General features: G+C 42.2%; 1 protein-coding gene across 3 annotated transcripts in view; it reads right to left on the bottom strand.

Annotated features, from left to right (window-relative positions):
- Positions 1–332: 332 nt before the first annotated feature.
- The window catches only part of KCNH1 (potassium voltage-gated channel subfamily H member 1), a 186327-nt gene continuing 163346 nt past the window's right edge, over positions 333–23313 (bottom strand). The window contains exons 11-12 of one of the 3 annotated variants that reach the window (XR_007510151.1): positions 6261–7304; positions 333–2379 (exon numbers count right to left, since the gene is read on the bottom strand). Coding sequence is in view for 1 of the 3 variants with exons in the window: in XM_049833989.1 (XP_049689946.1) it covers positions 6456–7304 (849 nt within the window). In the remaining 2 variants the exon portion in view is untranslated. Of the gene's footprint in view, positions 7305–23313 lie in introns of all 3 variants that reach the window. The other 2 variants (XR_007510152.1, XM_049833989.1) reach the window with 2 other exon arrangements.

Here is a 23313-nt window from a genome sequence, read left to right on the forward strand (position 1 = left end):
TCAGTTTACAGCACCCTGGAAGTGTAAATCCCGACTGTACTGATACACAGCAGACAGAAATCTGAGGAAACAACCGGAATTGTTTACAACCAAAACAGTAATATCAAACTTCTCTACTGATAGCACTCAAGATACAAAACAACAGCAACAAAATGGCTAGCCAGAAGTTCTAGAGAGTTACTTAAAACCCCCTTGTTGATCTTATAAGCACATATTCAACACATAGAAAAGCACACCAAAGCAACTAATGTAATGTATAAAATAGTTTATTACTATAATAAATAAAATTAAACTTTTTTTTTTACAAATATTATTTGTGCTTGTTTAAAAATGTTGAATAGGGATATTGTTAATGTAGGTGGCTGCATTTGTAACTGAAACAATCCCAGACAGTGTGTATACATACATACACACACTGTCTTCTCTACTGGCAGCTGCTTTGCTGACCACAAAAATAGTATCTACTCGTTCTCTTTTTTCTAGTCATGCTTCATTGAACAAAGTGACAAATGCAAAGAAAAAGAACCAAGAGTATTTGGTGGATTTCTGAAAGGATAAAAACAAGTGAAGTACATTGAAAAGCGCCAAAGCAACTGCATTAACTGCATATCAATAAAGTGTCCATGCAGTGGTGGCTAAATATTGAAACGCAGACAGGTCTCCAACAGATGTACAAATATTGATTGTATGTAGGTACAATAATATAACACATTCATTAGAAAACTTGGTGTTTCTTTATATAGCAGTTCATCCTGATACAAGATTATTGAACTTCTTTCATCTACAGCTAAAATGATTCTTTTTCTATGTTAGTGGTCACAGATTCAGTGGGAAGAAGAAAAAAAAACCATGAGCCTTTCAGAACAGTTAGTGAAAACCCCAAACTGTTTTGTTAACACTAGGCATTTAGATCCAGTTACAGAGATGTTCTGGGATTACACATCAAATAAGTTTACACAACACTCAACAATCAGCTTGAAACAAATTACAGTTGCAGGTAAATTCACATTAGCTTTGTCAAACTGTAAAAAAAAAATTTGAAACACTTTCGCGATATGACGGGTTGGCTCCCTGATATACAAAAGTGTTCAGACAATAGTTATGTCTCTTTGTTTTGTGAGGGGAGAGGGCTATTGGAGTAATTCATTATCCTAATAAGAAGGCAATAAGTGGAGAAAGAAATGTGATTACCAGCAAGTGATTTCCATTAGATTTAGAAAGCTAATCAAAGTGCTTCATCTTTAGGCAACACTGTAAATACTACAGAACATTACGAAGGAAGGAGAATGGAATCACAGTTTGAATTATATCACTTATGAAAGGGTCTTAAGGCTAAATGTTGGATATATCTTATTGCAAAAAGCTTTATTTTCATTTAATTGAATCAATGCTTGCCACAACAATGTGGTCAAAACTATGTCTGATTGGAAGATACAGTATCCTACTGTGCCTCACCTCAAATTTCTGGAGCTTCCCCTGCGCGGGACTCTCTCTGAGAGGTTTGTCTTAATGAATCAGAAGTGCAGCTGAAACACAGACTTTGTTATTGCGAATACACCCACAGGAGACTATGTTGAAATGAAGAATTCAGTAGAAGGTGCTTTTCACCACCTAACATCAGGACAAGAAAGCAGAGGTGCAGCAACCATGTGTTAACTCTGCCCATGAGAAGAAGGATAGGCTCGGTACCTTTGAGACAGACCCTGGTACCAGGAAAAAGAAATCCATTTATTCCATCATCTCTCTTGCAGGAAAAGCCATGAGAAGCGCTACCAGGGCAGCTTAGCTTCAGAGATACTGTGAGGAACAAATAGTGGCTTATGAGCCTTATTCCCACCAACTATGATACAGCGTTTTTCCAGTTTCACGTGTATTTCTGTATCCTGACTATCACAATGCTTGCCAGATCTTCTCAGTCACAATACTTGCCAGACTAACAGTATAAAGTTGAGGCCAACTAGAGAAACCAAAAGTCATGGTCTTAGGATTTCAACAGTTAACAAACAAGATACTAACTAGGACATTCAGTGGATGTCTACTGGGAAGATGTAGGCTCCCTTCTTGAACTGGAATCATTAAATGAGGGACGTGCTTTTATGTAACAGAAACGCAATCCATAGACTTATCTATACAGAGATATTATATATATGTGTGTATGTACACGCATCTGCACAAGTGTAATCATACACATTGCTGTTTATATAGTAAAGACAAATTATGTATTCAATTCTTTCACAGACTGGTTAAGAGTGATTGAAAATATATCACCAGATATTCACAGTAAATATCTTGTTCGGTTCATTAAAGTGAAGTACTGTAGAAACAGAACATCACCTTCGAAGCTGTTAAACAGGGTGTTCGCTGGGATTCAGGGCAGCACTGTGAAAGAGATTTAAAACAAGAATGGTGTTTTTAAAAGTACACATGTAATACCAGGCAGAAGTAAATGTATCTGAACATGGTAGGGGTTAGGATTGGGTTTTGCTTTTTTAATCCCGTGCTGCATATTGGTGTTCTTTCTAACAGTTTAAGCATGAATTTTCAGAAGTTCCCATTTTACCAAATCATAACCTGGGCTCTTTCACTCAACTATCTTCTTTTGCCTGAAATCTAATTCCATCATATAGTAAAAAATGCAACACACCATCTCTTTTAGATTAATGCGGTTATTTAGCAGGTTGTTAAATAGCAGAAGCACTATGCCAGAACACAGTTAAAACTGAGGCTTTTTGTTTTTAATTTTTTCTTATAGTATGTACAAGCATTTGCTTGTTAAGGGGCAGAGTCTCATGTTCAGAGATCATTCATTTCTAAGCTGGAAAATGATTTAAGTGAAAAGGCTTAGCCGACATGTAGAGAGAAACAAAAGAAAAAGGAAAAGCTGACAAACAAAATGAAAGGACAAGTAACAATTACACTGGGTATGCACACCATCCAGCCGTAGGCATCTAGGTGTAAGGCTCAATGGAGAAAGACAGATTTGTAACACTGATGCTTTCAACCTCTCTCTAAAGCAGAAGTGCTGCATTGGCAGACCATGGGCACCACAGCGCAGGTCCAAATTAGTCCGAGGTTCAAAGGAGCGACTAGTCCCATAGAAGGCAAGGTTTTGCTCATTTTAACCACTCGGTAGCCCAGGGAATCCAAAGACCGAAGTTCATTCTAGATAGTATATTTTTTTCAAATTCTCTTACAACATATACAGGTTACTGAGGGATGATGCAGTCTCCTACAACTAGTTTTAGTGCCTGCCAGTTCATAAAATCATAATAAAATGGGTCTAATCTCAGTTACAGCTCTGCAAATCTGAATGACATTGACCGCTGTCAGTGCTGACCTGGAGCAGTCACCCTGAAGGTGTCATCGTAAGGAGTAGAGTTTCTCTGGAGTTTCATGACCGTAACAAAATCAAATTTGGCCATAATCTTTAAAGACATTAAATTTTAAGCATAATTCACGAGTATATTACAATCTTTGAAGGCTATACAAATGGATTATAAATGGCTTTATAGGCCATTATAAGAGCCTCATAAAAGCCTTAAAAAAGGACTCCGTGCTGCACCCACCCATTGTCATACAGGGTGTGCAGGAGTACAGTATCGTACTGAACGTCAGGCTACGTGAGAAGTACCCCCAGCAAATGGGGACTTGTCTTCCTTTATTCACAGCTGTGGCTAATTATGGGGCTTCTAGCACTGACCCTGCCGAATAACCTTTAACATATCCCTGAGGGCACATAAAAATACCACTGAGATACTTCAACTCTGTATCAGCAACGAAGGGCCAGGTAACCTGCAACTGCACATTTAATTCTACGTCTGCACTGCAGTTCTGGAGATACTAGGCACACACTTTGAAGGTTATAAGCAGTTCCTCCCTCACCCACCTTGGATAAGCTAATTTCCGTGTTTATCCAATTGCAGGTAAATGAGTGACACTTTCACAAAATGTTTCCTAAGTTCAGCAAGACTTTTAGCCTTTCAAGGATTTTACGAAGAAAACCTAGTATCAGGAACATAACACTGATGAGGAATTTGCCTGGATTAGGAAATTGGCTCCAAGCCAATCTCTAAAAACTTGCTGGAACTTTTGGGCATCAATTATAAATCCTTGTATATCAGTACACCTGTGTTCTACTTAGGCATAATTTCATTATCCAATGAATTTACTGACTGAGGAGACTAGAAAGAAAAAAATCATTCAACTGTTTCTAACTGAAACCATTGATGTATGGATTTCTTACGGCAATCACGTCATAGCTATTACAGGTAACTGTTGCCACTTACAGCGATTAAAGCACCAAACACACAGCCTGACTTTGGTCAAAGAGAGCCTTCCTCGGTACTGCATGTCTGCAGCGTGCAACTGTAAAAGACACCAGTTACCACTCGAAAATCCTAAACATGGAACCAGAAATAAATGGGACCTCAGTTTCAGAGCAAGTCACCTCCCTACTGCCTTTTCTTGTGGGACGGAAAAGGTAACCTGCAGATTTGATCCCAATAGCTGTTTCCTGGGAATATGTCAGTCCTTGGGTAAGAATTCACAATCTGTGGGCACTTCTATATCAAACCAAGACCCTTGAAAGCAATCCTAAACCAGCTGCCTCTGGACCTGGAAATGGTGGTGCTGAACTCAGAATAATCAGCATCTTTGAGAGCAAGGGCAGTTACTGCAGGAACAGATACAAACAAATATACTGACTTCAAAACCTCAGCTGGTAGCTTTGCACAGCACAGCCTCACCACTGTGCCGGTTCATCAGTGGACCTCACACTTCCCCAGGGATTTCTGACACAGTTCTGCATTGCACCGTGCAAGCATCAGGCCAGCAGAAATCCTTTCAAATGGGTCATTTTCCTTGCCTCTTCCTTACTTAACATGAACAAAAATCTTCCCCCCAAAATCATGTGGTGTTTTGTAAATGACTAAGTAGCATGGAAAAAGAATGAGACTTAACTACTGCCACACTGTGTTAAGACCTATTGCCGTTAAAAATGAAAACCCAAAAAAGTATTGCACCATGCTTCTGAGCTCTAACCTACTGTTAAGTAGTGAACATACCGGATCAGTGGAGAGACTATACTGTGAATATACACCTATATCCCAAGGTGATAACCCAAGCCATGATAACCAGCTATGCTACCCTATCTAATGAATAATGAAGAGTAGTTTTGGTAAAGTGCTTCAATCTTCCTCCAAAAAAAGTTATGAAAATATAAGTTTTGGAAACATCTCCTTCTTTAAGAAGCAGATCTTTTTGTTTCCTTGCTACAATAGCACTTGTATACAGTAAGCACTGTATTTCTACCTCTACTATCCGTTTGCTTACTAGATAGATTAGATCAGGAACAATACATCTGGATGTAGAGGAAAATGCCACAATCTAAAATCTTTAAAAGTTCTGTGAAAGCCTTTGGCTACAATGAACATTATCAAACCAGAAACTTCTGAATAATTATTTAACAAGAATTAAAAGAGCAGATTCATAGCAAAACCAGGACATAAATGCCACAGTATATTTTCATGGGGAGGCAAATCTGCATGACCTGTTACTGATCTTCACAATACGTCGTACAGCAGGCTGTGCTCAGGTATGCTGCACACCCAACCGTCTGTTCTCCAGTGGCTGGAATTAAAAGCAAAGGTAACAAATATTCAAAGACATCTGAGACAGAAGTTAAGTTTTTGAAAATCAGTATCCTTGACTCAGTGAATGAGAATGTGGAAGATCCCATTTATTAACAGACCTGAAATACTGTGGCTGTTGTTGAGGATGTTGCTAAATATAATTGCTTTAGCAATATATCAGTTTGCAATTAAAAAGTACAATTTTTTTCATCTTTTTAGCCCTTCCTTGACTACCCAAAAGTAACTTCAGTACCGAGCAGCACACGATCTACTGAAATGAAATATGTCTCCTACTGCTCTGTGCATTATTTCAGATATATGAAAATATACTGTGACATTTAACATGCTGTACAGGTGACTGAGACAGTGACAGCAGCAGCAAACACACACACACCCCACCACCCCCAAACGCTGAAAAGGTAAGCACCCTGGCAAGTGCTTATTCATATATTCATATAGGCAAAACCCAAGCTAATGACATAAGGCATGCTCCAAAAACCTCAGAGGTCACCTGGGGCTTATGGGGACGGCTGCTGCTGTCAGGATTCTTATTCCAACATCCCGAGGGAGACAGGGGGAGCAGGGGGGAATGGGCACCAATGGAGAAAAGAAAAACTTTAGAAACTGTACCCTTGCTGTCAAAAAGGCTTCAGAGTCAGCTGCCATCTTGACATGAGGTTGCAATTCCTGTTACCGTACCTTTTTAGACACAGGGAACATGCTTAATGAACTGGTCCCTCACTTGTTTTCAAGAAAGATTAAATTTAAAATATTAGGGGGCTGTTGGTTGGTTGGTTGGTTGGTTGTTTTTTAAAAAGAAACACCTCAGCTAGCTCCAAACATGTCTTTTTCTGATTCTGGAGACTGGGGCCTTGATATTTCAAACAACTCCTGTGGCGACTGGGAGTTTCTTCTTGAGGTTAATATCCTAAGTATCTCAGCAAGCTGTTTTTCTATATTGGTCATTTTTGTGTTTAAAGCCTTGATGTCCTCTTTCAACTCGTGTTTCACTTCTAGCATGGTGGCCTGAAGAGTCTGTTCTGGGATGGGATAAAAAGAATGCTTGACCTCGGTGAGGACGGGGCTGCGGTCCTGCGGGCTTCTTGTCTCCCCAACGTTATCCAAGCGCAAGTCACTTTTCGTAATGCCACTATCACAAGAGTCTGTCTTCTTCAGGGTAGCTTCTCCTGAAGCTTTAGTTCTCTCTGGTAAAGTCTCCATGGACTCTGCTTTAGAGACCTTGTTCCAGTCTTCACCCTTCCCACAGGCGTCTCTGAATTTGGCCCAGCCTTTTCGTCGAGGGTAGTCCCCCGATGCTTTACATCCTGCGTAGTCCGATGTCGGGGCCTGCAGCTTTGCCTGGTCAGATGCCCCAGATGTTGAAGCGGACTGGTATGACACAGGGGTCGCCGGACTCTCCCGTACAGTCACAACGCTGGCTTTGACCACCGAGCGGGTGGAGGAGTGCTCCCCTAAAATGTTCCCCTTCTCCACGTCCAGGTCATCTGGATCTCTGCCCCTCTCTGCTGCGAGCCGTGCTTCCTTCTGCTGCCTGAACCTCTGGAACAGCCGGCGGACGGGGTGGTCTGGGGGTAAGATCAGAGGTGCTTCGTTCTTCCTCTTCATTCTCTCCTCTTCTTCACGTTTGACATCGCTGATTTTCCGGAACACAATCTACAGGGGGAAAGAGATTTCACTCTGTGATTAACTGCACATCCGTTAAGGGAGAAAAGTTATAGAGAAAGAATTATTTGAAAGAATTTATTTTAACTGACACATACACAACCTCTGCACATTTATAGCAACATTGTCAAGTGTCTTATCTTGTGTGGAACGTGGCTTATTTCATTATTTAAGAGCATACACCATCTGTCTTATAACACCAGAAAGGAAAAAAAAAAAAGAAGAAAAAGATTTCTCCAGTTACGAGAGGTCAGCAAGGCAGCGCCATTGTAAATATAATGATCCCAGGAAGTTACTTGTTATATTTTGTGTTAAAAGTGACTTCTTACATTTGTTTTCCTGACTCCATGGTTTAGCACCAGGTTTCTAATACTACAAAGAGCCATTCCCATGTCTTACGTCAGTCTCATCCCAGAGCTTGCTCACTACATGCCATGCGATTTATTATAACTATTTTAGTGCAGCTTGGCTGCTAACAGGGTCAGTACAGCAGAGACTACTCTGGACTCTCCAACAGCAGTTTGAAAAGTGCTTCATGCCCTCCCTCCCTTCCCATACCCTCTTCTGGAAACAACTTGCAGTTTAGGGATGAGGCAAAGCTCAAGTCAGTCCCATAGTCAAGGGTACAAGGACAGTGGGGAATGGGCTCTGCAAGACATGGGGAAGCTGTTTGTGGCTTGATTTCTACAGAAGCTTGAAGAGCTTCATGTCTTGATTTATTTCTTTATTTCTATGGAAAGGGGGACATTTTGGACACAGAAACATTAACTTTCCATCTGCCCTCCTGATTATATCTTCCTGAGCCTGTAGGCTAAGTGATCTCTGTGGAGCAGCCCAAGGGTCTCAAGGTACTGATGAAAGCTTCACAGTGCTCCCACACAACCCCAAAGTGCAGCCAGGCAATGTTTCTTCCCTGGACTTGATGGCAGCACATTCTCTTCAAAAACTCCATGTGTTTTACACTGGTATTGGTATTTTCCAAGCAAAAAACCTCCACTGTGGTATTAAAGGAGAACAAATAAGTATTCTGGTTTGAAAATGGGAAGTCCCCTAAGCTGAATTTTTCAATACAGAGCATAAAAGTTGTAGCCCCCAGCTTCTACTGAATGCTGAGACCTGATCTCTTTAGCTGCTTTGGGGAAAATCCACTCAAAGTCCATACATTCCAATGCAGAAATAACTTTCAGATTCAAATCATTATTAGGAAATGTGTAAATAAACCCAACCCTCTGTTGCAGACAGATTTAAATTAAACTAAACATAATAAGCGCTGCTTCACTGGCACACGCAAAATGCATGTTTCTCCTGACTCCAATGCTTCTTGACAGTTTTGTCATTGTGAAGCAGGAAAAAAACATCTTAACACTGCATTTTTTGGAAGGAAGAACTTGTCAGACTTGGCAGCCTTTCCCAAATACAAAAGAATAAAATTAGCGGGAAGGATATTTTATTTCCAAGCTGCAATTAGGAAACTAATTGTGAGATAAGAATAAGAAAACAGGGTTCTTGACAGTATTTTTTTCCCCCAGGAAACTCGATCTGCGGTGAGCTCAGTAGAAAGTGGACAAAGCAGCGTAATCCTTAGAAGTGAAAGAAAAGCACTTACTCACTGGGAAGGGAGAACCAATACAATGCTCCAGGCTAATGGCTTCCCACACGCTGGCAGTCCCCCGCTTTAATCGAAGGAAGAGCGTCAGCCCAGCGTTAGAGCGGCTGCCCGGCACAGTCAGCTGGAGCCTAGCGATGCCAGGCAGGGTCTCAGGGGGTCGTTCCAGCAGCAGGCTGAGGCTGGCTCTGGTGGCACACAGCCCCAGCAAACCAAGGCAGCTATAAGCCAGGTCAACTTGTCTCTGCAAAATTCGGTGCCAAGCCCTCCCTCTCCCAGAGTCTGCGTGTTTGGCGCTGGTGTGGGCATCCACATTCCGCACGGCGCTGTGCTAGATGGTCGTGCAGATAACGGGGCTTACTGGTCCATGAGCACGTCCTTGTACGTGAGCGGTCTCAGTCTGACCTATGAATCTGGACTGTGTGCTTTCCTTACATGCTCAGAAGGGGCGTATGACTGGGTGGTACAACGGTCACCCTCACAGGGGTCATCAGGGAAGGCACTTGGGTGCTTGAAAGAGCTAGAGGCTGGGCTACCTCCCAGAGTCCTTCTCTTGTCCAACCCCTGCTCCACACAGCCTGCTCAGCACCTTGGCTGGTAAGCACTGGAGTACCTCTCACTATTTAATGATTGGCTCTTGTAACGTAAACGGGTAAGTTATTTGCGGGAAGCTGCCTCTGCTATGGCGCCGCACATGTAAGAGGGCAATGGAGCGAGTCTCAGGCAATAACTTAGTAACAGCCTAGCCCAACCCATACTTGTACTAGCCACTGCATCTCACGCAGCTGGTCGTGTGGTCTCCATGCTGGAGTACATGAGAAGCAAATTTACTAGCAAAAGCAAAAAGGTGAACACTGAGAGACAGTTGTTGCTAGTGCTTATCTCCCCACAGCCGCCGCTGCTTTCCGTTGCGCTGCCTAGATGAGCCCTGTTGATGCTACTGAATACATCAGCCGTGGAGGAGCTGCCATCAGCTTTCTCGGGGTGTGGTGGTCAGCCTCAGGGCCCTGAACATACCTTCACTTCTTTCCCTTCAGGAGATCAGACTGCAACAGAAACAGGAGCATATGCGGAGGAGCAATTACATAAATACTGCCTTTGCTACGGGTAACTGCTATCACAGTAATGAGACCCCTAATTTCCATTTTCCACACGAGGCCTTGCACCAGCTACAAGGCAAGTACACCACAGCAGCAATCACCTGCGTGAATGCAGAAATGCAATCCTCAGGTCTCCCATCCTGTTCAAGAACTTTTATACACATACATTTATGTGACAAGCTGCACTCATGCGGTGCAAATCAAACTTACGCACATTTGCCAGAGGACACAGCCTCTGACTCTTGGGTTGGCTTCTTTTAACTAACTCCTAAGACACTGGATAAATACCTGTCAGAGAACAACTTGTCTTTGGGAAGCCCATGCAAAGCTGTCACTGGTCTCCTTTTTTGCAAGCTCCCCAATGCCGTATTTTCTCAAGACAGCTCCATATTTATGTATTAAGCATAAGTGTTATAACTATGCAAAGCTCAGCAGTAACTGAAAAGACTTTACATAACTGCATTTTGGATTTTTTTTTTGCTGCTGTCTTTTTTACGATTAAGTGCAAGTCCTTAGAAATAAAAATACAAATAACTGTTTTGAATGGACTGTTTTCTTACAATTGTTGAGGAAAAAGCAATTTTTAAGTGGTTAAACAGCTTCAGCAGCATCCAAGGTATTCAGAAAATGTGGTTGTTATGTTGATGTATGTACACCTGCTCCCACAACCAGTAAGAATACAAAGGGAAAGAAAATAGGTTTCATTTGTTATAAGGAAGAGAAGTCTGAGCCTACACAGCATTTTTCATGTGGAATTTGATATGGCTACAATCATGGACCTTAATCAAAATTAAACCCAAAATATTATGGCAAAGATGCAAAGATAGTTTTTAGAGCAGTTCCTCTTTATCTCTCTCTCTCCAAGCATTCATTTTCGTCTGGGACGGGATAGTGCTTTGTACCCTCAAAATCTCCTAGACTGTGTGTTACACACCACACAAACACAGGAGACCTCTACTTCACAAGCTATGTAGTTCTCCATAACATCATCCTCTTTGAGACCTAAGCACACAGAAACAAATCTAGTGGGAGCATTTTAACAGTATGTGAAGACCAAAATATGGACAAAGAACCTGAACTGAGATGAAATAACAAGAAATTTAAACACCAGGCCTAAAAGTGCATAGTTCACACATCCAATCTCAAGTCTCGTTTCGTAATTCCATTTTTATTAAAAAGGTGCTGAATCTTGTAGCTCCACAGGAAAGCCTCCCAAGCTGCCAGAAATGTGAATATTGTGGGGGTATCAGCCTAGATTTGCCAAAAACTTGAAAAATAGCTATGTTAGGCACAGATTGCTGCAATCATATAAATATTTAACTGATGCCGGCCATTATGATGACTCAATAACAATTTTAATTTTGGACAATGCACCCAGAGGAGTGAAGAAATGCACTGACGTGTCCCTGTGCAGGCATGCACCCGTATGTCCCATTGACCTGTGAGAGCACACAGCCTGTGACCACAGTGCTGCCCGTGCATGAGCTGTGTCCAAGGAAGAAAGACAGGGTTACACCCAGCATGTTTCCCTTTCTTCAGTATTAACTAGTTGTGAAGTCTTTAGTAAGTTTTGGGGAAAGACCCTGCCTCTTCTTAATCTTCAAAGAATTTTCAAGCTGTATTTGTAGAATCAATGTCTTTAGAGATTAAGGTCAAGATTTCTCCCCAAAGTATTAAAAAATTAGGTGGACATAAATGAATACTTGAAATATCTTATTTGGTTGTCAAATGTGGAGTGCCCAGCAACTGTTACTTGGATTTTCCTGTGCTCAGCACTGAAACCCAAGCGCCATTTAAATAACACAACATGGACATTTTTCATGAATATGACTTCCATAATTTCTTTATTGTAAGACCAGAAGAACAGACTGCAATGTGACCTCCAGCATAAGGCAGGACATAAGATTGCTCTGAAGGGGCATTCCCTGAAGGGAATCTTGTTACAACTAGATTGCATCTTTTAGAAAAACATCCAGTTTGACAGTAATAAAGAATCCATCATCACATCTTGATAAAAGATTCCTGCAATTTTTGCTTCAAGACTGAGTTTGTCCGACATCAGTGATGTTTCTGTTCCTTGCTCCCTCAGATGCTTAAAAATTCACTTTTAGGCACTGATTCTAGAGTCTTATGTTTAAAAATCTCTGCAGAAGTATTACATCTAGTCAGTTACTACTGTGAAGGATTGAGGCAATAGTTTTATTGTTATGAAACAGGCAAAGTTCACACTTTTAGAATTTTCAATTTAACTCTAAGCTTTCCAATTTTAACTCTTTGGAGATGTTTGAATTATTTCCTACCTTCCAGCATCTTAACAGGCAGTGCTCAGTGCTTAAATTCTCACTCTTGCCCAGAGCTAGAATATGTAGTTCATTTAGTTAAATACAAGGTTCCTCTTAAGAAGTCAAGCAAAACAACTAATCCTACAGTGAGTCTTCAAGCTGTTTCCCTCTGCTGGCTCACTGCTACCCACTGCTTTCCCCATCTCACTACTTGCTGATGTTTCTGTAGAACTATCCAGCATAGCGCCAAGTTGTTTTTACTGAGCAGTAATAAGAGGGGAACAGGCACAGGGGTACTCACTTTGTTTCACAAAGACATTTCAGAGAACCTATGCTAAGTTGGCCATTAAAACTGAAGACTGCCGTGCAACAAGACAAAAAGCTGACACGGTCAACAACAGTGCTATCTCATCTGACCAGATGCAAATACAGAGGCAGTAATTTAAGCGCCTGCTTCCTTTACACAAGATGGGGGCAGGTGAGTGAAGAATATGACAGTTGTGTCTAAAATCAGACATGGTATGAACAGGGGTAGGCAGGGATTGATTATAGAGTGTCTTATCTAATATGAAAACTGCAGCATCAAATGACAGCAGGAGGAGTCACATACAAACCAAAGGCAAGTTCATGGTTCATTACCTGAACGTATTAGACATGTCTAAGATGTTAATAAAGGATGCTCTGAATGCAAAAAGTCTGCACGGATTCAATAGACTGGGCAAGTACTTGGTAGAGAAAGTCATAGAGGGCTACCAAACAGACAAAACTGGTACCCTGCTCAGGATATCTCCTGAGGTAAAATTAGTTGGAAGCTGCAAAAGTATTTGTAGAAACTGCCACATAGGAAAGCTTTGTTCTTATTGCTTCCTTAGGTATCCCTAGGCAACCCTAAATAATTACACAGGCCAAATCTGGAACTGCTGCCTCAGTCACTACTGAGGAAACATTCCAAATGAGTGTGATAGAAGTGCCAGAGGGAAAAAACATCAGAAGAAACTATAATAAAGGCTCGAAATTTGAGCCTTAAACTTCTCAGCAGGCTGTTCACCTATTCCAGACAAAGGTTTATTCCCATTGCGCCCTTCACTTGCATATAGGGAGAGGCAGGACCCAATGAGCCATTAGATTGTAGTACTACGTAGATTTGACATTGCTTTGGAACTTGCCCGGGTTTGAATGAAACAGCTAAAAATGGCATGTTGTTTTGTTACAGTAGGGAAGACCACTTGGTGCACATGAGGAATTCAGAAGTCCCCTGTCTCTAGTTGCTCTTGTGACAAACAGCTCACTGAAGAGTTTCACCATCTCTGAACTGTTGATAGCCCGCAAAATGCACTAGAACGATGCTGCCTGCCGAACCGTAGCAAGTCATGTTCTTTAACACTCTGCACACTCCCACAAAGTTAACCAACAGAAGGGCAAGGCAGAACCAACATATCAGCAACTGTATTCTGGTCTTGTTCTTATCTGATTGTAAATGCAACCACTGTGCCAACACTGCATGAGACGGTCTTAAAGATCAGGGGATGCTTCATTTAAAACACATTATGAATAAATTGAAAACCTTATCCTGTCAAATGCTAAAAAAGACCTGCCTGCATCTGAAGAGGAAAGGATCTTTTGGTCTTATGCAAAACCATCCAAACTTTGGATGATCAGTAAGAACTGATCCAAGACCCACAGGAATAGATAGAAATAAGGATTTCATCATGTTTTGAATCAGACTGTCATCATGGAGTTACAATTATGAGGCTCCTAGCCACACAGCTGCTGCTATTATTAGCTCCACAAGCTCCCCTTCTTTCCACCTCTATAGAATGCACAAATACTGCAAGGTTTGGCAGGTCTTCCTCAGCATTAACAGCAAGTAGCATGGCAACAGTTTTTTCTGGTGCTTAATAATTGTCTTTCACAGATACAGAAACATTCACAGAGTCTGGAAGCGCCAGATATCATAAACAATTAAAAGCTTAAAATTACTTCATACGGTGCTCACAGAAAATGGACTCAAGTGTGAGGGAAACAATCACAAAAAGGCATTTATTATTACACAGTCCATCTAGCATCTGCCCAGAACTGATGAAAATATCTTCAGGCTGATGTTAGTCTGATGAAAATTGGATCCAATCTTTCTTTCTTTTTGTTTTTTTTTTTTAAAGAAGAAAGCAAGAGGGGGGGGGGGGGAAAGGAGAGAGACAGAAGGCTTGACAATAAAAATGCTTTTGACACCGATGTCAAAGAAACCAAAGCTGCATGCAATCAACGTAGACTAAAATGATGAAGAATCCCTGTAGCAGCGTATGAGCAGGTGTCAGGGAAAATGGTGGAGAAATGAGACTATGTCTTTTGCAATTACATGGGATGGTTTGTCAGAAAGAAGGGAATTACTGGTCCCACCTTCTCACAAAATATAGATCAACAGTGCAGGCTCATGAAGCTTCCCACCAAAATCTGCAATGGGTTTCACTTCCATTATCTATTACCACAGACAATTCCTGGGTTTAATGCTATTCTCAGTTGCACTGCTGGTATGTAGAGGTGTAGATGTGTGAGAAGGTATATAAGTACACAGGTCACATTTATGACAGGTGAGGGTGCAGATCCCATTATGCAGTTTAAGTTTCAAGGCACAATCCTCAAAGTCCACACACCTGTTAAAAGGCTGATGCAAATTACCCAGTTTGTAGTCCCATGTTGTTTGGCTTTGACCCTGGGTTTCAGCAAATGAGCTGTGCATGGGACTTGGGGCCACACAAAAAAGCACAAGTCTACAATAATGCTGCAGATATCAAAAAGTTTTCTCTAGATTTGCTGGCTACAACAGCAACATTTGGTTTCTCCTGAAGAGGAACAGGTTTCTCCCCAGTTAATGTCACATCCCTCCGGGGCACTCCCGAACATTTCTGATTTTGAGTAATAATCTGAAAACTCAAAGCAAACTAAGATTTGGAAGAACCTGGCAGTGCGGCTGCCAAGGACTGCTGGTATCAGGAGTGCTGGTATCAGGAAACCTCAGGTATATACCTGGGCACACACAGCCTGAGCCCCAACATGTGGATGGGCACAGCCCTTCTGCATCTCCAAGAAGTCTTTGCTCTGGGGGGGGAAGAGTCAACCCTGCCCTTCAGATAGAGCAGTACCTCCTTGCTTTTAAAAAATCAGACTTCTGTGCACTACTGGATTGTTAATATACAAGTGCTTGGAAGAAACATGACTTCATAATTTAATGAGCATCCATGGTCTCCAGATGAGTAGAAGTAACAAGGTTTTTGGTCTATACAGAACAACATCTGGGCTAACTGTAACTGTCATGAGCACCACTGGCTTCAACAGTACTGAAGCTCTTCTCTGTGACAGCATATTTTGTAGCCTAATTACAAATTCTAGAAATACTGACTTGAATATTAGTGTTTAATCATGTCACTATCATTTACTTAGAAGTTCTGCACAACTCAAGACTCTAGTCCTTTATGTCACACTCCTCATCCTAACTCATGTTTACAGGCTAGGCTAGTGTTGAAAGAAAAGGAAAAAGATTTTACAAAAATACTACTGAAAATAAGACAGAATTATATGTCCAGAGCAATTAGTGGAAATAATAGACAAAACCTGCCTGATCTACAACACACTTACTAGCAAGTTTTGAGGCAACAGGAGATGTCTCTTCCCCCAAATAGGCTCTAAAACATTGTCAATAGTAAAGTTGACAACCACACAATTAAAACTAAAAACCACATCATTGACACTAGTCAACAGTTTGGATAGACATTGGCAATTACAATACACTACAGCTCATTTGGCAACCTTCTTCACTAACTTACAAAAAGAATAAAAGAATAATATGAAAAAAACACTGAAATACATATTGCTAAAGATCTACTAGAACTTCATTATTTCTGAGAGGAAAAGTAGCTGTGACAAGCAAATACCTAACATGCAGGCAAGGGCTTTGCGGAAATTATGCCAGATCTGAGTGGGGGAATGTTGTACCACTTGAGAGCTACTATGTCTGTCAAAACGTGAAATGCTCTGTAGTAACTTCTTGTTTGTAGTTAATGAGGAGAAAAGAATGCTTTTCCTTCCTGCCTGCCGAATGTCAGCAGTTTCTAGCAGCACCACCTATAAAAAAATATTTTCATGTTTGTTTGGGGCTTTTTTTGCCTTTTTCTTTGCATTTTTTTTAGCACATAGGGAGCTTTTGAATCTGTGTACACACATCAGACAGACAAACAGCCCATATAGACTCACCTTCTACTCCAGATCAACATACTACCCTCATTCTTGGGCAGAAAATGCTGCCTCAAAAAATTCTTTAAGGAGAGCCCAAGGCACAGCAGGATCTTACCTCTCTGTCACCTAAATCAGAACTATACAAAACGTCATATGATCTGTACAAAGTGCCTTCTCAAGAGTCAGAATCTGTTTCCCCAAGCTCCCCTTGGCTTGCTGCCATTTACCAAGTGTTTCCTGAGAGAAATTAGGCAATTTGTGTGGGTCAAGGATTTGGGATTTTTTTCACCCCCTCTCACTCAGAGACAATTTCACTTGAGATCTGAAGCAGATGCACAGGTTGTAGAGCTCAGGAAAGCAATGATGTGTTGAGATAATAGTTAAATTGTAAAGTTTCTTTCCACTGATTACGTTTTAGACACTAGCTTGCCCTTAAGATAATTTCCTCTTAGCCAGTGTCTTTCTTCCGTGCACTTTTTTTTTTCATATTTTCATTTATCTGCTTTCTGTCATTAGGGTTATAGTGGTCGGCAGGTATTTTTTGTTTCAAGAGGGTATCAAATGTATTTTCAAATATATTCAAATCAATCAGGCACCATTAGTCCCAAGAGCTTACGAGTCATTCAGCTACCTTTGAATGCCCACTCACAAACAAATCCACACAAACACAACACTCAGTGTTACTGATGTACAAGGCTTGTGCAGCTCTTGAAATTATAAACTGAGAATTACATTAAGCTCAGCCGAAATTTCCTTGCATAAATTGCCTATGATAGCATGAACTCTTCTTCATGTGTCTCTCTCTGAGTTAACAGGCTTAAAGTTCAGCTATAGTATTGAAGAAAAACAAACTAACCTGCAGCTCGGCATAAAAAAGAATAAATCTTCTACCAGACTAGGTAGCCCAGTGCCACTCAACCAGTCTGTCCTTTCCCTGTTCAGAGCACCGCTTGGATAACATTATGTGAGAAGAAAACAAACTGTTAATAACTGAATGAGAAACAGCAATAAAAAGTACATAGTTTGCTGTTTCCCAAAGCAGCTGTCAAATCTCTTCAGCCCTAACTAACTCCCTAGCCAGGAGCTTAAAACCTTGAAGGGAAGAAAACAGTTGACTGTAGTGAGCTATCGCAGATCTTCCCATTACGAGGAGCTCCTCTAAGCTAGGAATAGGTCTCCACCAGTTTGCCACAGTTCAGTTGCAGCTGGTGGTAAGTGATGGCCCTGTCTTCCTTGTCAAGTGTCAAAACTAAGAGCTGTCTCCTGTGTGGTAAATGCACATGTGAACTAATTAAAATAGCCAAGAACTGACAGATCGCTCCAAATAACTTCACAGCGAATCCTTTAGACCTGTACTTCTTGATTTTGTTTCAGGTATTTTTATTTTGTGAAAGCAGACACTTAGGTCCCATGGCAAATACAGATTCAAATACTGACAGACGTAGATGCTTTCTGTCTTATCAGTGTATTTCATTCACACATCTCCAAGTGTTTTACAGCAATTCCTCAATCCTCTGAATATCGCCAATGCCATTATTTTTACTTATTATTTACATAGCAGCAATGCTTAGGGTTGTATTAGGCTTTCAGTTTATATATATACACACACACACACACACACACACACAGCAAAATGGCACTATTCAATGAGACAAAATGGCCTGTTACATGGGAAGACATCACAGGCTCAGCACATACTTCAATGTCTGATGTCAGCCACACAAAAATTTATGAGCGGTTTGAAATGTTACTTGTGTAAGATGTCCCTTTCTGTTATGACTGGCAAAGATTCACCCTTACAAGGTCCAGATAAGAGATCCTGAATATAATTTGTCAAGAGAGTTGTGATTTCAAACACATTGAACTTAAAACATTCTCAAATTTCTCCCAAAGAAAACAACTGCTCTAGAAGAGGAAAACCAGGATAATTCAGCACAAGCATATTGTTTCCTTACAAGTAGACTGAAACACTCATTTTAAAAATATTTATGATCATGTGTATTCAAAAAATGACAAAGTTAAATCTGAATATTGAAAACCAATACATGCCGATGTCTATTACCAGGACCAGTAGGAACCACAAACTCAAGATTCCCTGGCGCCGTCAAATGTAAGCCTAAAAGCTGCCTTTGGCCCAGCCTTCATTTGTATCACACCTCTCTCTCTTGCATACAGATATGGGCAGTATGTATTCACAATGGTTTATTCATCCCCCAAATGCCATTTCAGTCATCATAAATTCAGACTGCATTTGCAACTGCTTTTGTTAAAATGTTTTGTTTAGAAAAAACGAGCTTGCATCCGACTCTTGGACTACACGGTCATGGTGTTGTCTCCCTTTGCCTGAGTAGCTGAGAGCACCCACAGACAGCTGAAAGCTGAAAATTCCCTTTTCCCCTCTGCCAAAAGGATTTGAACGCCCCTTTCAGAGCACGCTCCAGTCACCACATTATGGGGCAGGGCTGCCCAGCCGGCACAGAAACTCACTTCAAACTCCGAGGTGCACAGAGACGCAGTGAGGGAAGCTCTGCCCCCCTTCCCTCCCTCCCCAGAGCTTTGCACTGTGACGAGGCAACTGTGCCCAAGAGACACCCGCTCGCTGCAAGAAAGACACAGGCCAGGATGGCTGAGGTTACTCTGGGGAGAGCTGCTCTCAGTCTCCCCTGCCATTTCACTTCAGATACATACACAACGGGGCATCCTGTCTTCAAGGCTACAGAGCCAGGCTGTCCCGTTTCCAAACAAGTGAAACGAGTCCGATAGGAAGGGCTGAAGGAAGTCCTCCTGCTTTCAAAAGCGGGGGTTGGAACTGAGGTCCCCCAGCTTCCCTCAGGCAGGTGACAGAAATGGTGCTCCAGCCTGGAGACGCAGGCCCTCACCAGGAGGTGGGATCCCCACGTTCTGGCTCCTGCTTTAGCAAACACCCTCGCTGTTGGTTCGAAACAGAAAGTCTCAGCCGGAGAGACTACAACACCTAATCCCAGAGGCCCGCCTGGACAGCAGTTTTACCATTCTCTTCATCTTCTCGAACCAATGAGAAAAATGAACCTCCTCGACCTGAAAGTTAGCCCAGTTTTATCTAATAGCCACCTCCTTCTGCTTTGCTACTCTAATCCTTCATGTCCCCAAACTAAAATGTTTCATTTCATCTTACAGGCAGCTTTTCATTTAAGCTTTCTCTTCTTCTCCCATTTTTCCACTTCACTGAGGCAATGCAAAACATTTGATTTTCATCTGAGAGGCCGGTTTGAAGAGTTCAGCTGTAGCCTAAGTGAGGCAAAGCACAGACTGTACATCAACGTGCTTATGTACTTTTTAGTGATCGATAAAATATTGATTGTTTAACTATCGTGCTTTGCCATCTCCACCTCTTCCACATTCTAACGTCACATTGGGCTAAACTTAAATACCTGGGGTGACGTCTCCTTGCTTCCTCCTAAGAGGCACTGTAAAACAGTTTTCTCCTTGATCCACTGTTCTGAGGCGAGGAAAGAGAGAGACGTGACACAGAGCTTGCCCTTGAGCAAGCTGCCTCTCTTCCACTGGTAACACTGGGATGGTAACTCTTGACCTCTAAGCCTCACTGAAACATGGCGTATTTTGAGTTTCAGAGTGGTACCAGTATCCAGAAGAAGCCATGACCAAAGCCGTATCTCAGGTTAGGAGTGCCTTGTAATCACAGTTTAACTCCCCCCTCACACTGCGCCACAGGCTTTTTTTCATTCTCCGTGTGTATTTACAGTTTATATTTACAAAGGATAATTTTCTTATTTTTAAAACAAGAGAAAGGCATTTTCAAGAAGGTTGTCATACTATGTTTTATGTCACCCATTTTCTAGTCTCATATTTCACACAAACTGATTCTTATCCCAAGTTTAGGAATATAAAACACTACCATCCTGATCAGAAATAAAGGCTGTGAGCAGCATGCTATACTCTCGTCTTCCTGAAAACAGGAAGAACTGCAGACACAGAGACGTTGGAGAAGCTGCTGGAAGCCCAGTGGGTTTCATGCTGCCACAGACCATTGGCAGGTGCTGGGACATTCTGCTTTGTCACCATCACATTGCGCTGTCGTGCACGGGGAGCGGAAACAAAGGTTTGCCATGTACCTCATACAAATTGGGGGACAGAACCAGGGCCTCATGCACTTGAGATCCACTTGGGAACAGCTCCCAGTGCAAAGCATGACCTAGGAGTGGACACTTCAATGGTGCTGTAAAATTTTTCTGTTATGACAATGATTGTACTTGACTACAGTGTACAAATTAATGTAACTGTTCACAATTAAGCAAACAAAACCAAAAATTCCTCTCTTCCTGCCTCCATGAGAACTCTCCTCTCCTTTCTGCTCTTTGTTATGCCTTTGTAAGACCTCTAGTCTGCAAGAATTACTAGTCCCAAAACTCACTTAAATATGTTCAGGTGACAAGGTGGATGATCTCATACCACAGGCATAAGCTGAGACATGAAAGATATGTATCAGGAAAAGGAAACTATTTCTTTAGCGACTGAAGAGTGCGGCAGGCACTTCAGCAGTTAAGTACACAAAAAAAGATATTATTATCCAAAATAACATTAGCCATGGAGCTAAACTGAAGCAAAGAAAACAGCAGGTATGGCCCAGTGTACCACTCTGAATCTGAGTAAGCAATGGTTGGATCGACCTGTTATGTGTGCATATCTGACAATGACACAGCTGGACAATTTAACAGAAAGCTCAGAGAAAATAAAAGTGTTTGCACATACAGCAAACAACACTGAAGAACCTCTTCATGACATTGTTTTCAGCTAAGAGGTTATAATCCTCAGAAACACAAAGCAGTCATCATTATACAACCAGCACCAGCGACCAAAAGCTGGATTTTGGCAATAGCTTCAGCATTGCACGTAAAGGAAAAGTGCTCTTCGTTTTTCACATAATGACATTCTAATCAAATGAACTGCTTTTAGGACCATCTCCCTTTCTACATAATAACGCAGTTTCTCACAGGCACTCATCCGCCAGTTAGGATTTGACACCTAACTTCTTCTGTGCGCCCACTTCTCTAAGAGAAGTCGTACTGAAATCACAGCTCAAGAGCAGGTGGACCCAAGCCATCATCGTGTCTTTCTAATCACAGGCTATCCGGGGGCTGGGAAGGACTAACAGATTTTAGAGAACTCAGAGGCTCATCAAGAATGCATCTCCTCCCCCACCCCTGCTGTCCTCTCAAATGCCCCTAACTGTCCCAAAATGCATTTTTTTATCACCAGTCTGCCCACGGCATAGATTTTTATCAGGCTACAAAATTAAGTCCTTAAAAGGACTTAATCTGGCTCTGTGCTACTGACAGCACAGGGGCCTCGCTGCAGAGGTTTTGGCACCAGGTTCATAAAAAGGAGTTACAGCGCTTTCAGATTTCAAGCAGGTTTTTCAAAAGGCCGCAGGAGCAAACATTTTAACTCGAGATGAAACCACAGAACTCCTACAACTCGGGTCACGGGGACTCCACGTTGCCCCTGCGGAAGCAAGCCTAGGACTCGTGCACACACCTAGGCTAGTCTGCACAAAGCAGTTTGCATTCTTCTGATTTACCCATTTCCCAACACTTTGAGCTAGTATTACCTACTAAGTAACATCCAGAGAAACTTATTTTTTAAAGTTCTGACTTCTACCCCTCCCTTCCTGATTTTTATCTAATGCTGGACTTTCTAGCAAACACTTGACTACAAAGGCACAGAAGGGACAAAGAGATCATGCATGCGTTACACCAGCATGCTGGCAAATTTGCTTCATATTCAGATGGAAACCATTTGGCTCAGAGGCATCGCTGCTTAGTAAATCAGCTGTAATTTCCATTGTTCTCATTGTGCTACAGGGGCATCCAGCCCAAAATGCCTATTTGGCTGAAGTGGATGGGAGCACCAGGCAACTGCCTGGATCCAGCTTTTGTACTTTGGTGACAGAAGGCTCTGGAAAATGCCGTCAAGGAGTGCACAGCAATGCCAGCAGAGATTGTTTAATCCCCCTGAACTCCGAAACCTGCTCGCTTGTAACTTGGATCTGATGCCAGCCCTCAGGACAAGAGTCCCCCAGCAGGATGCCAGTGCTGGAGCATCTCCTGATGTGCCTCATGATTTCTTTACGTGGAAAAGCTGTCCTCTAGCTCAGTCGTGGATAGATGAGCTGCCCCACTGTGTGCCTCGCCTGGGTGGCTGTCCCCGTGCTCAGAGGAGAGCCCTCAGGACCACTAGGGTGGCACAGTGGCACACAGGGCAGGTGGGGTGTCCTTGCTGCAGGGCAGCATGGGGAGGAGGCGGCACTCTCGAGTGCTCTCACTGCCTCTGAAAAGTGGGTGAGAACAGCAAATACACTGCCTGCCTTTGCTCTCTCAAAGCTGGGTCTTGCATCAGAAGAGGTGAAGAATTAAAATACTTGCAAACTGCCCTCTCCTCTCCCTGCTCCCCAAAGCTCAGCAGCAGAACAAGCAGGGGACAAAAATCCTTTTCCACTGCACAAAGCTGGACCCACGAGGCCCCTCTCTCATGGACAGACACTGGGAAGTGCTGGGTATCACCAGTTCCACCTAAAGTCCATTTATCTCTAACACAGTGCCAGACTCCAAACTTTTTAAAAGAGATTTCTGGGGGGGGGGGGGGGGGGGGGGGAAATCATATATATTTGATGTCTCAACTCTTAGAAGGCCCTTGAGAAGATTTGTCGGAAAGGTACTGTGCAGGCTGAACATGGGCATTGCGAGGAGTGGGAGATGTGTCACTAACACCTGCTGCCTGGACAG

This window comes from Accipiter gentilis, chromosome 30 (genome assembly GCF_929443795.1).
Source record: "Accipiter gentilis chromosome 30, bAccGen1.1, whole genome shotgun sequence".
NCBI lineage: Eukaryota > Metazoa > Chordata > Aves > Accipitriformes > Accipitridae > Astur > Astur gentilis.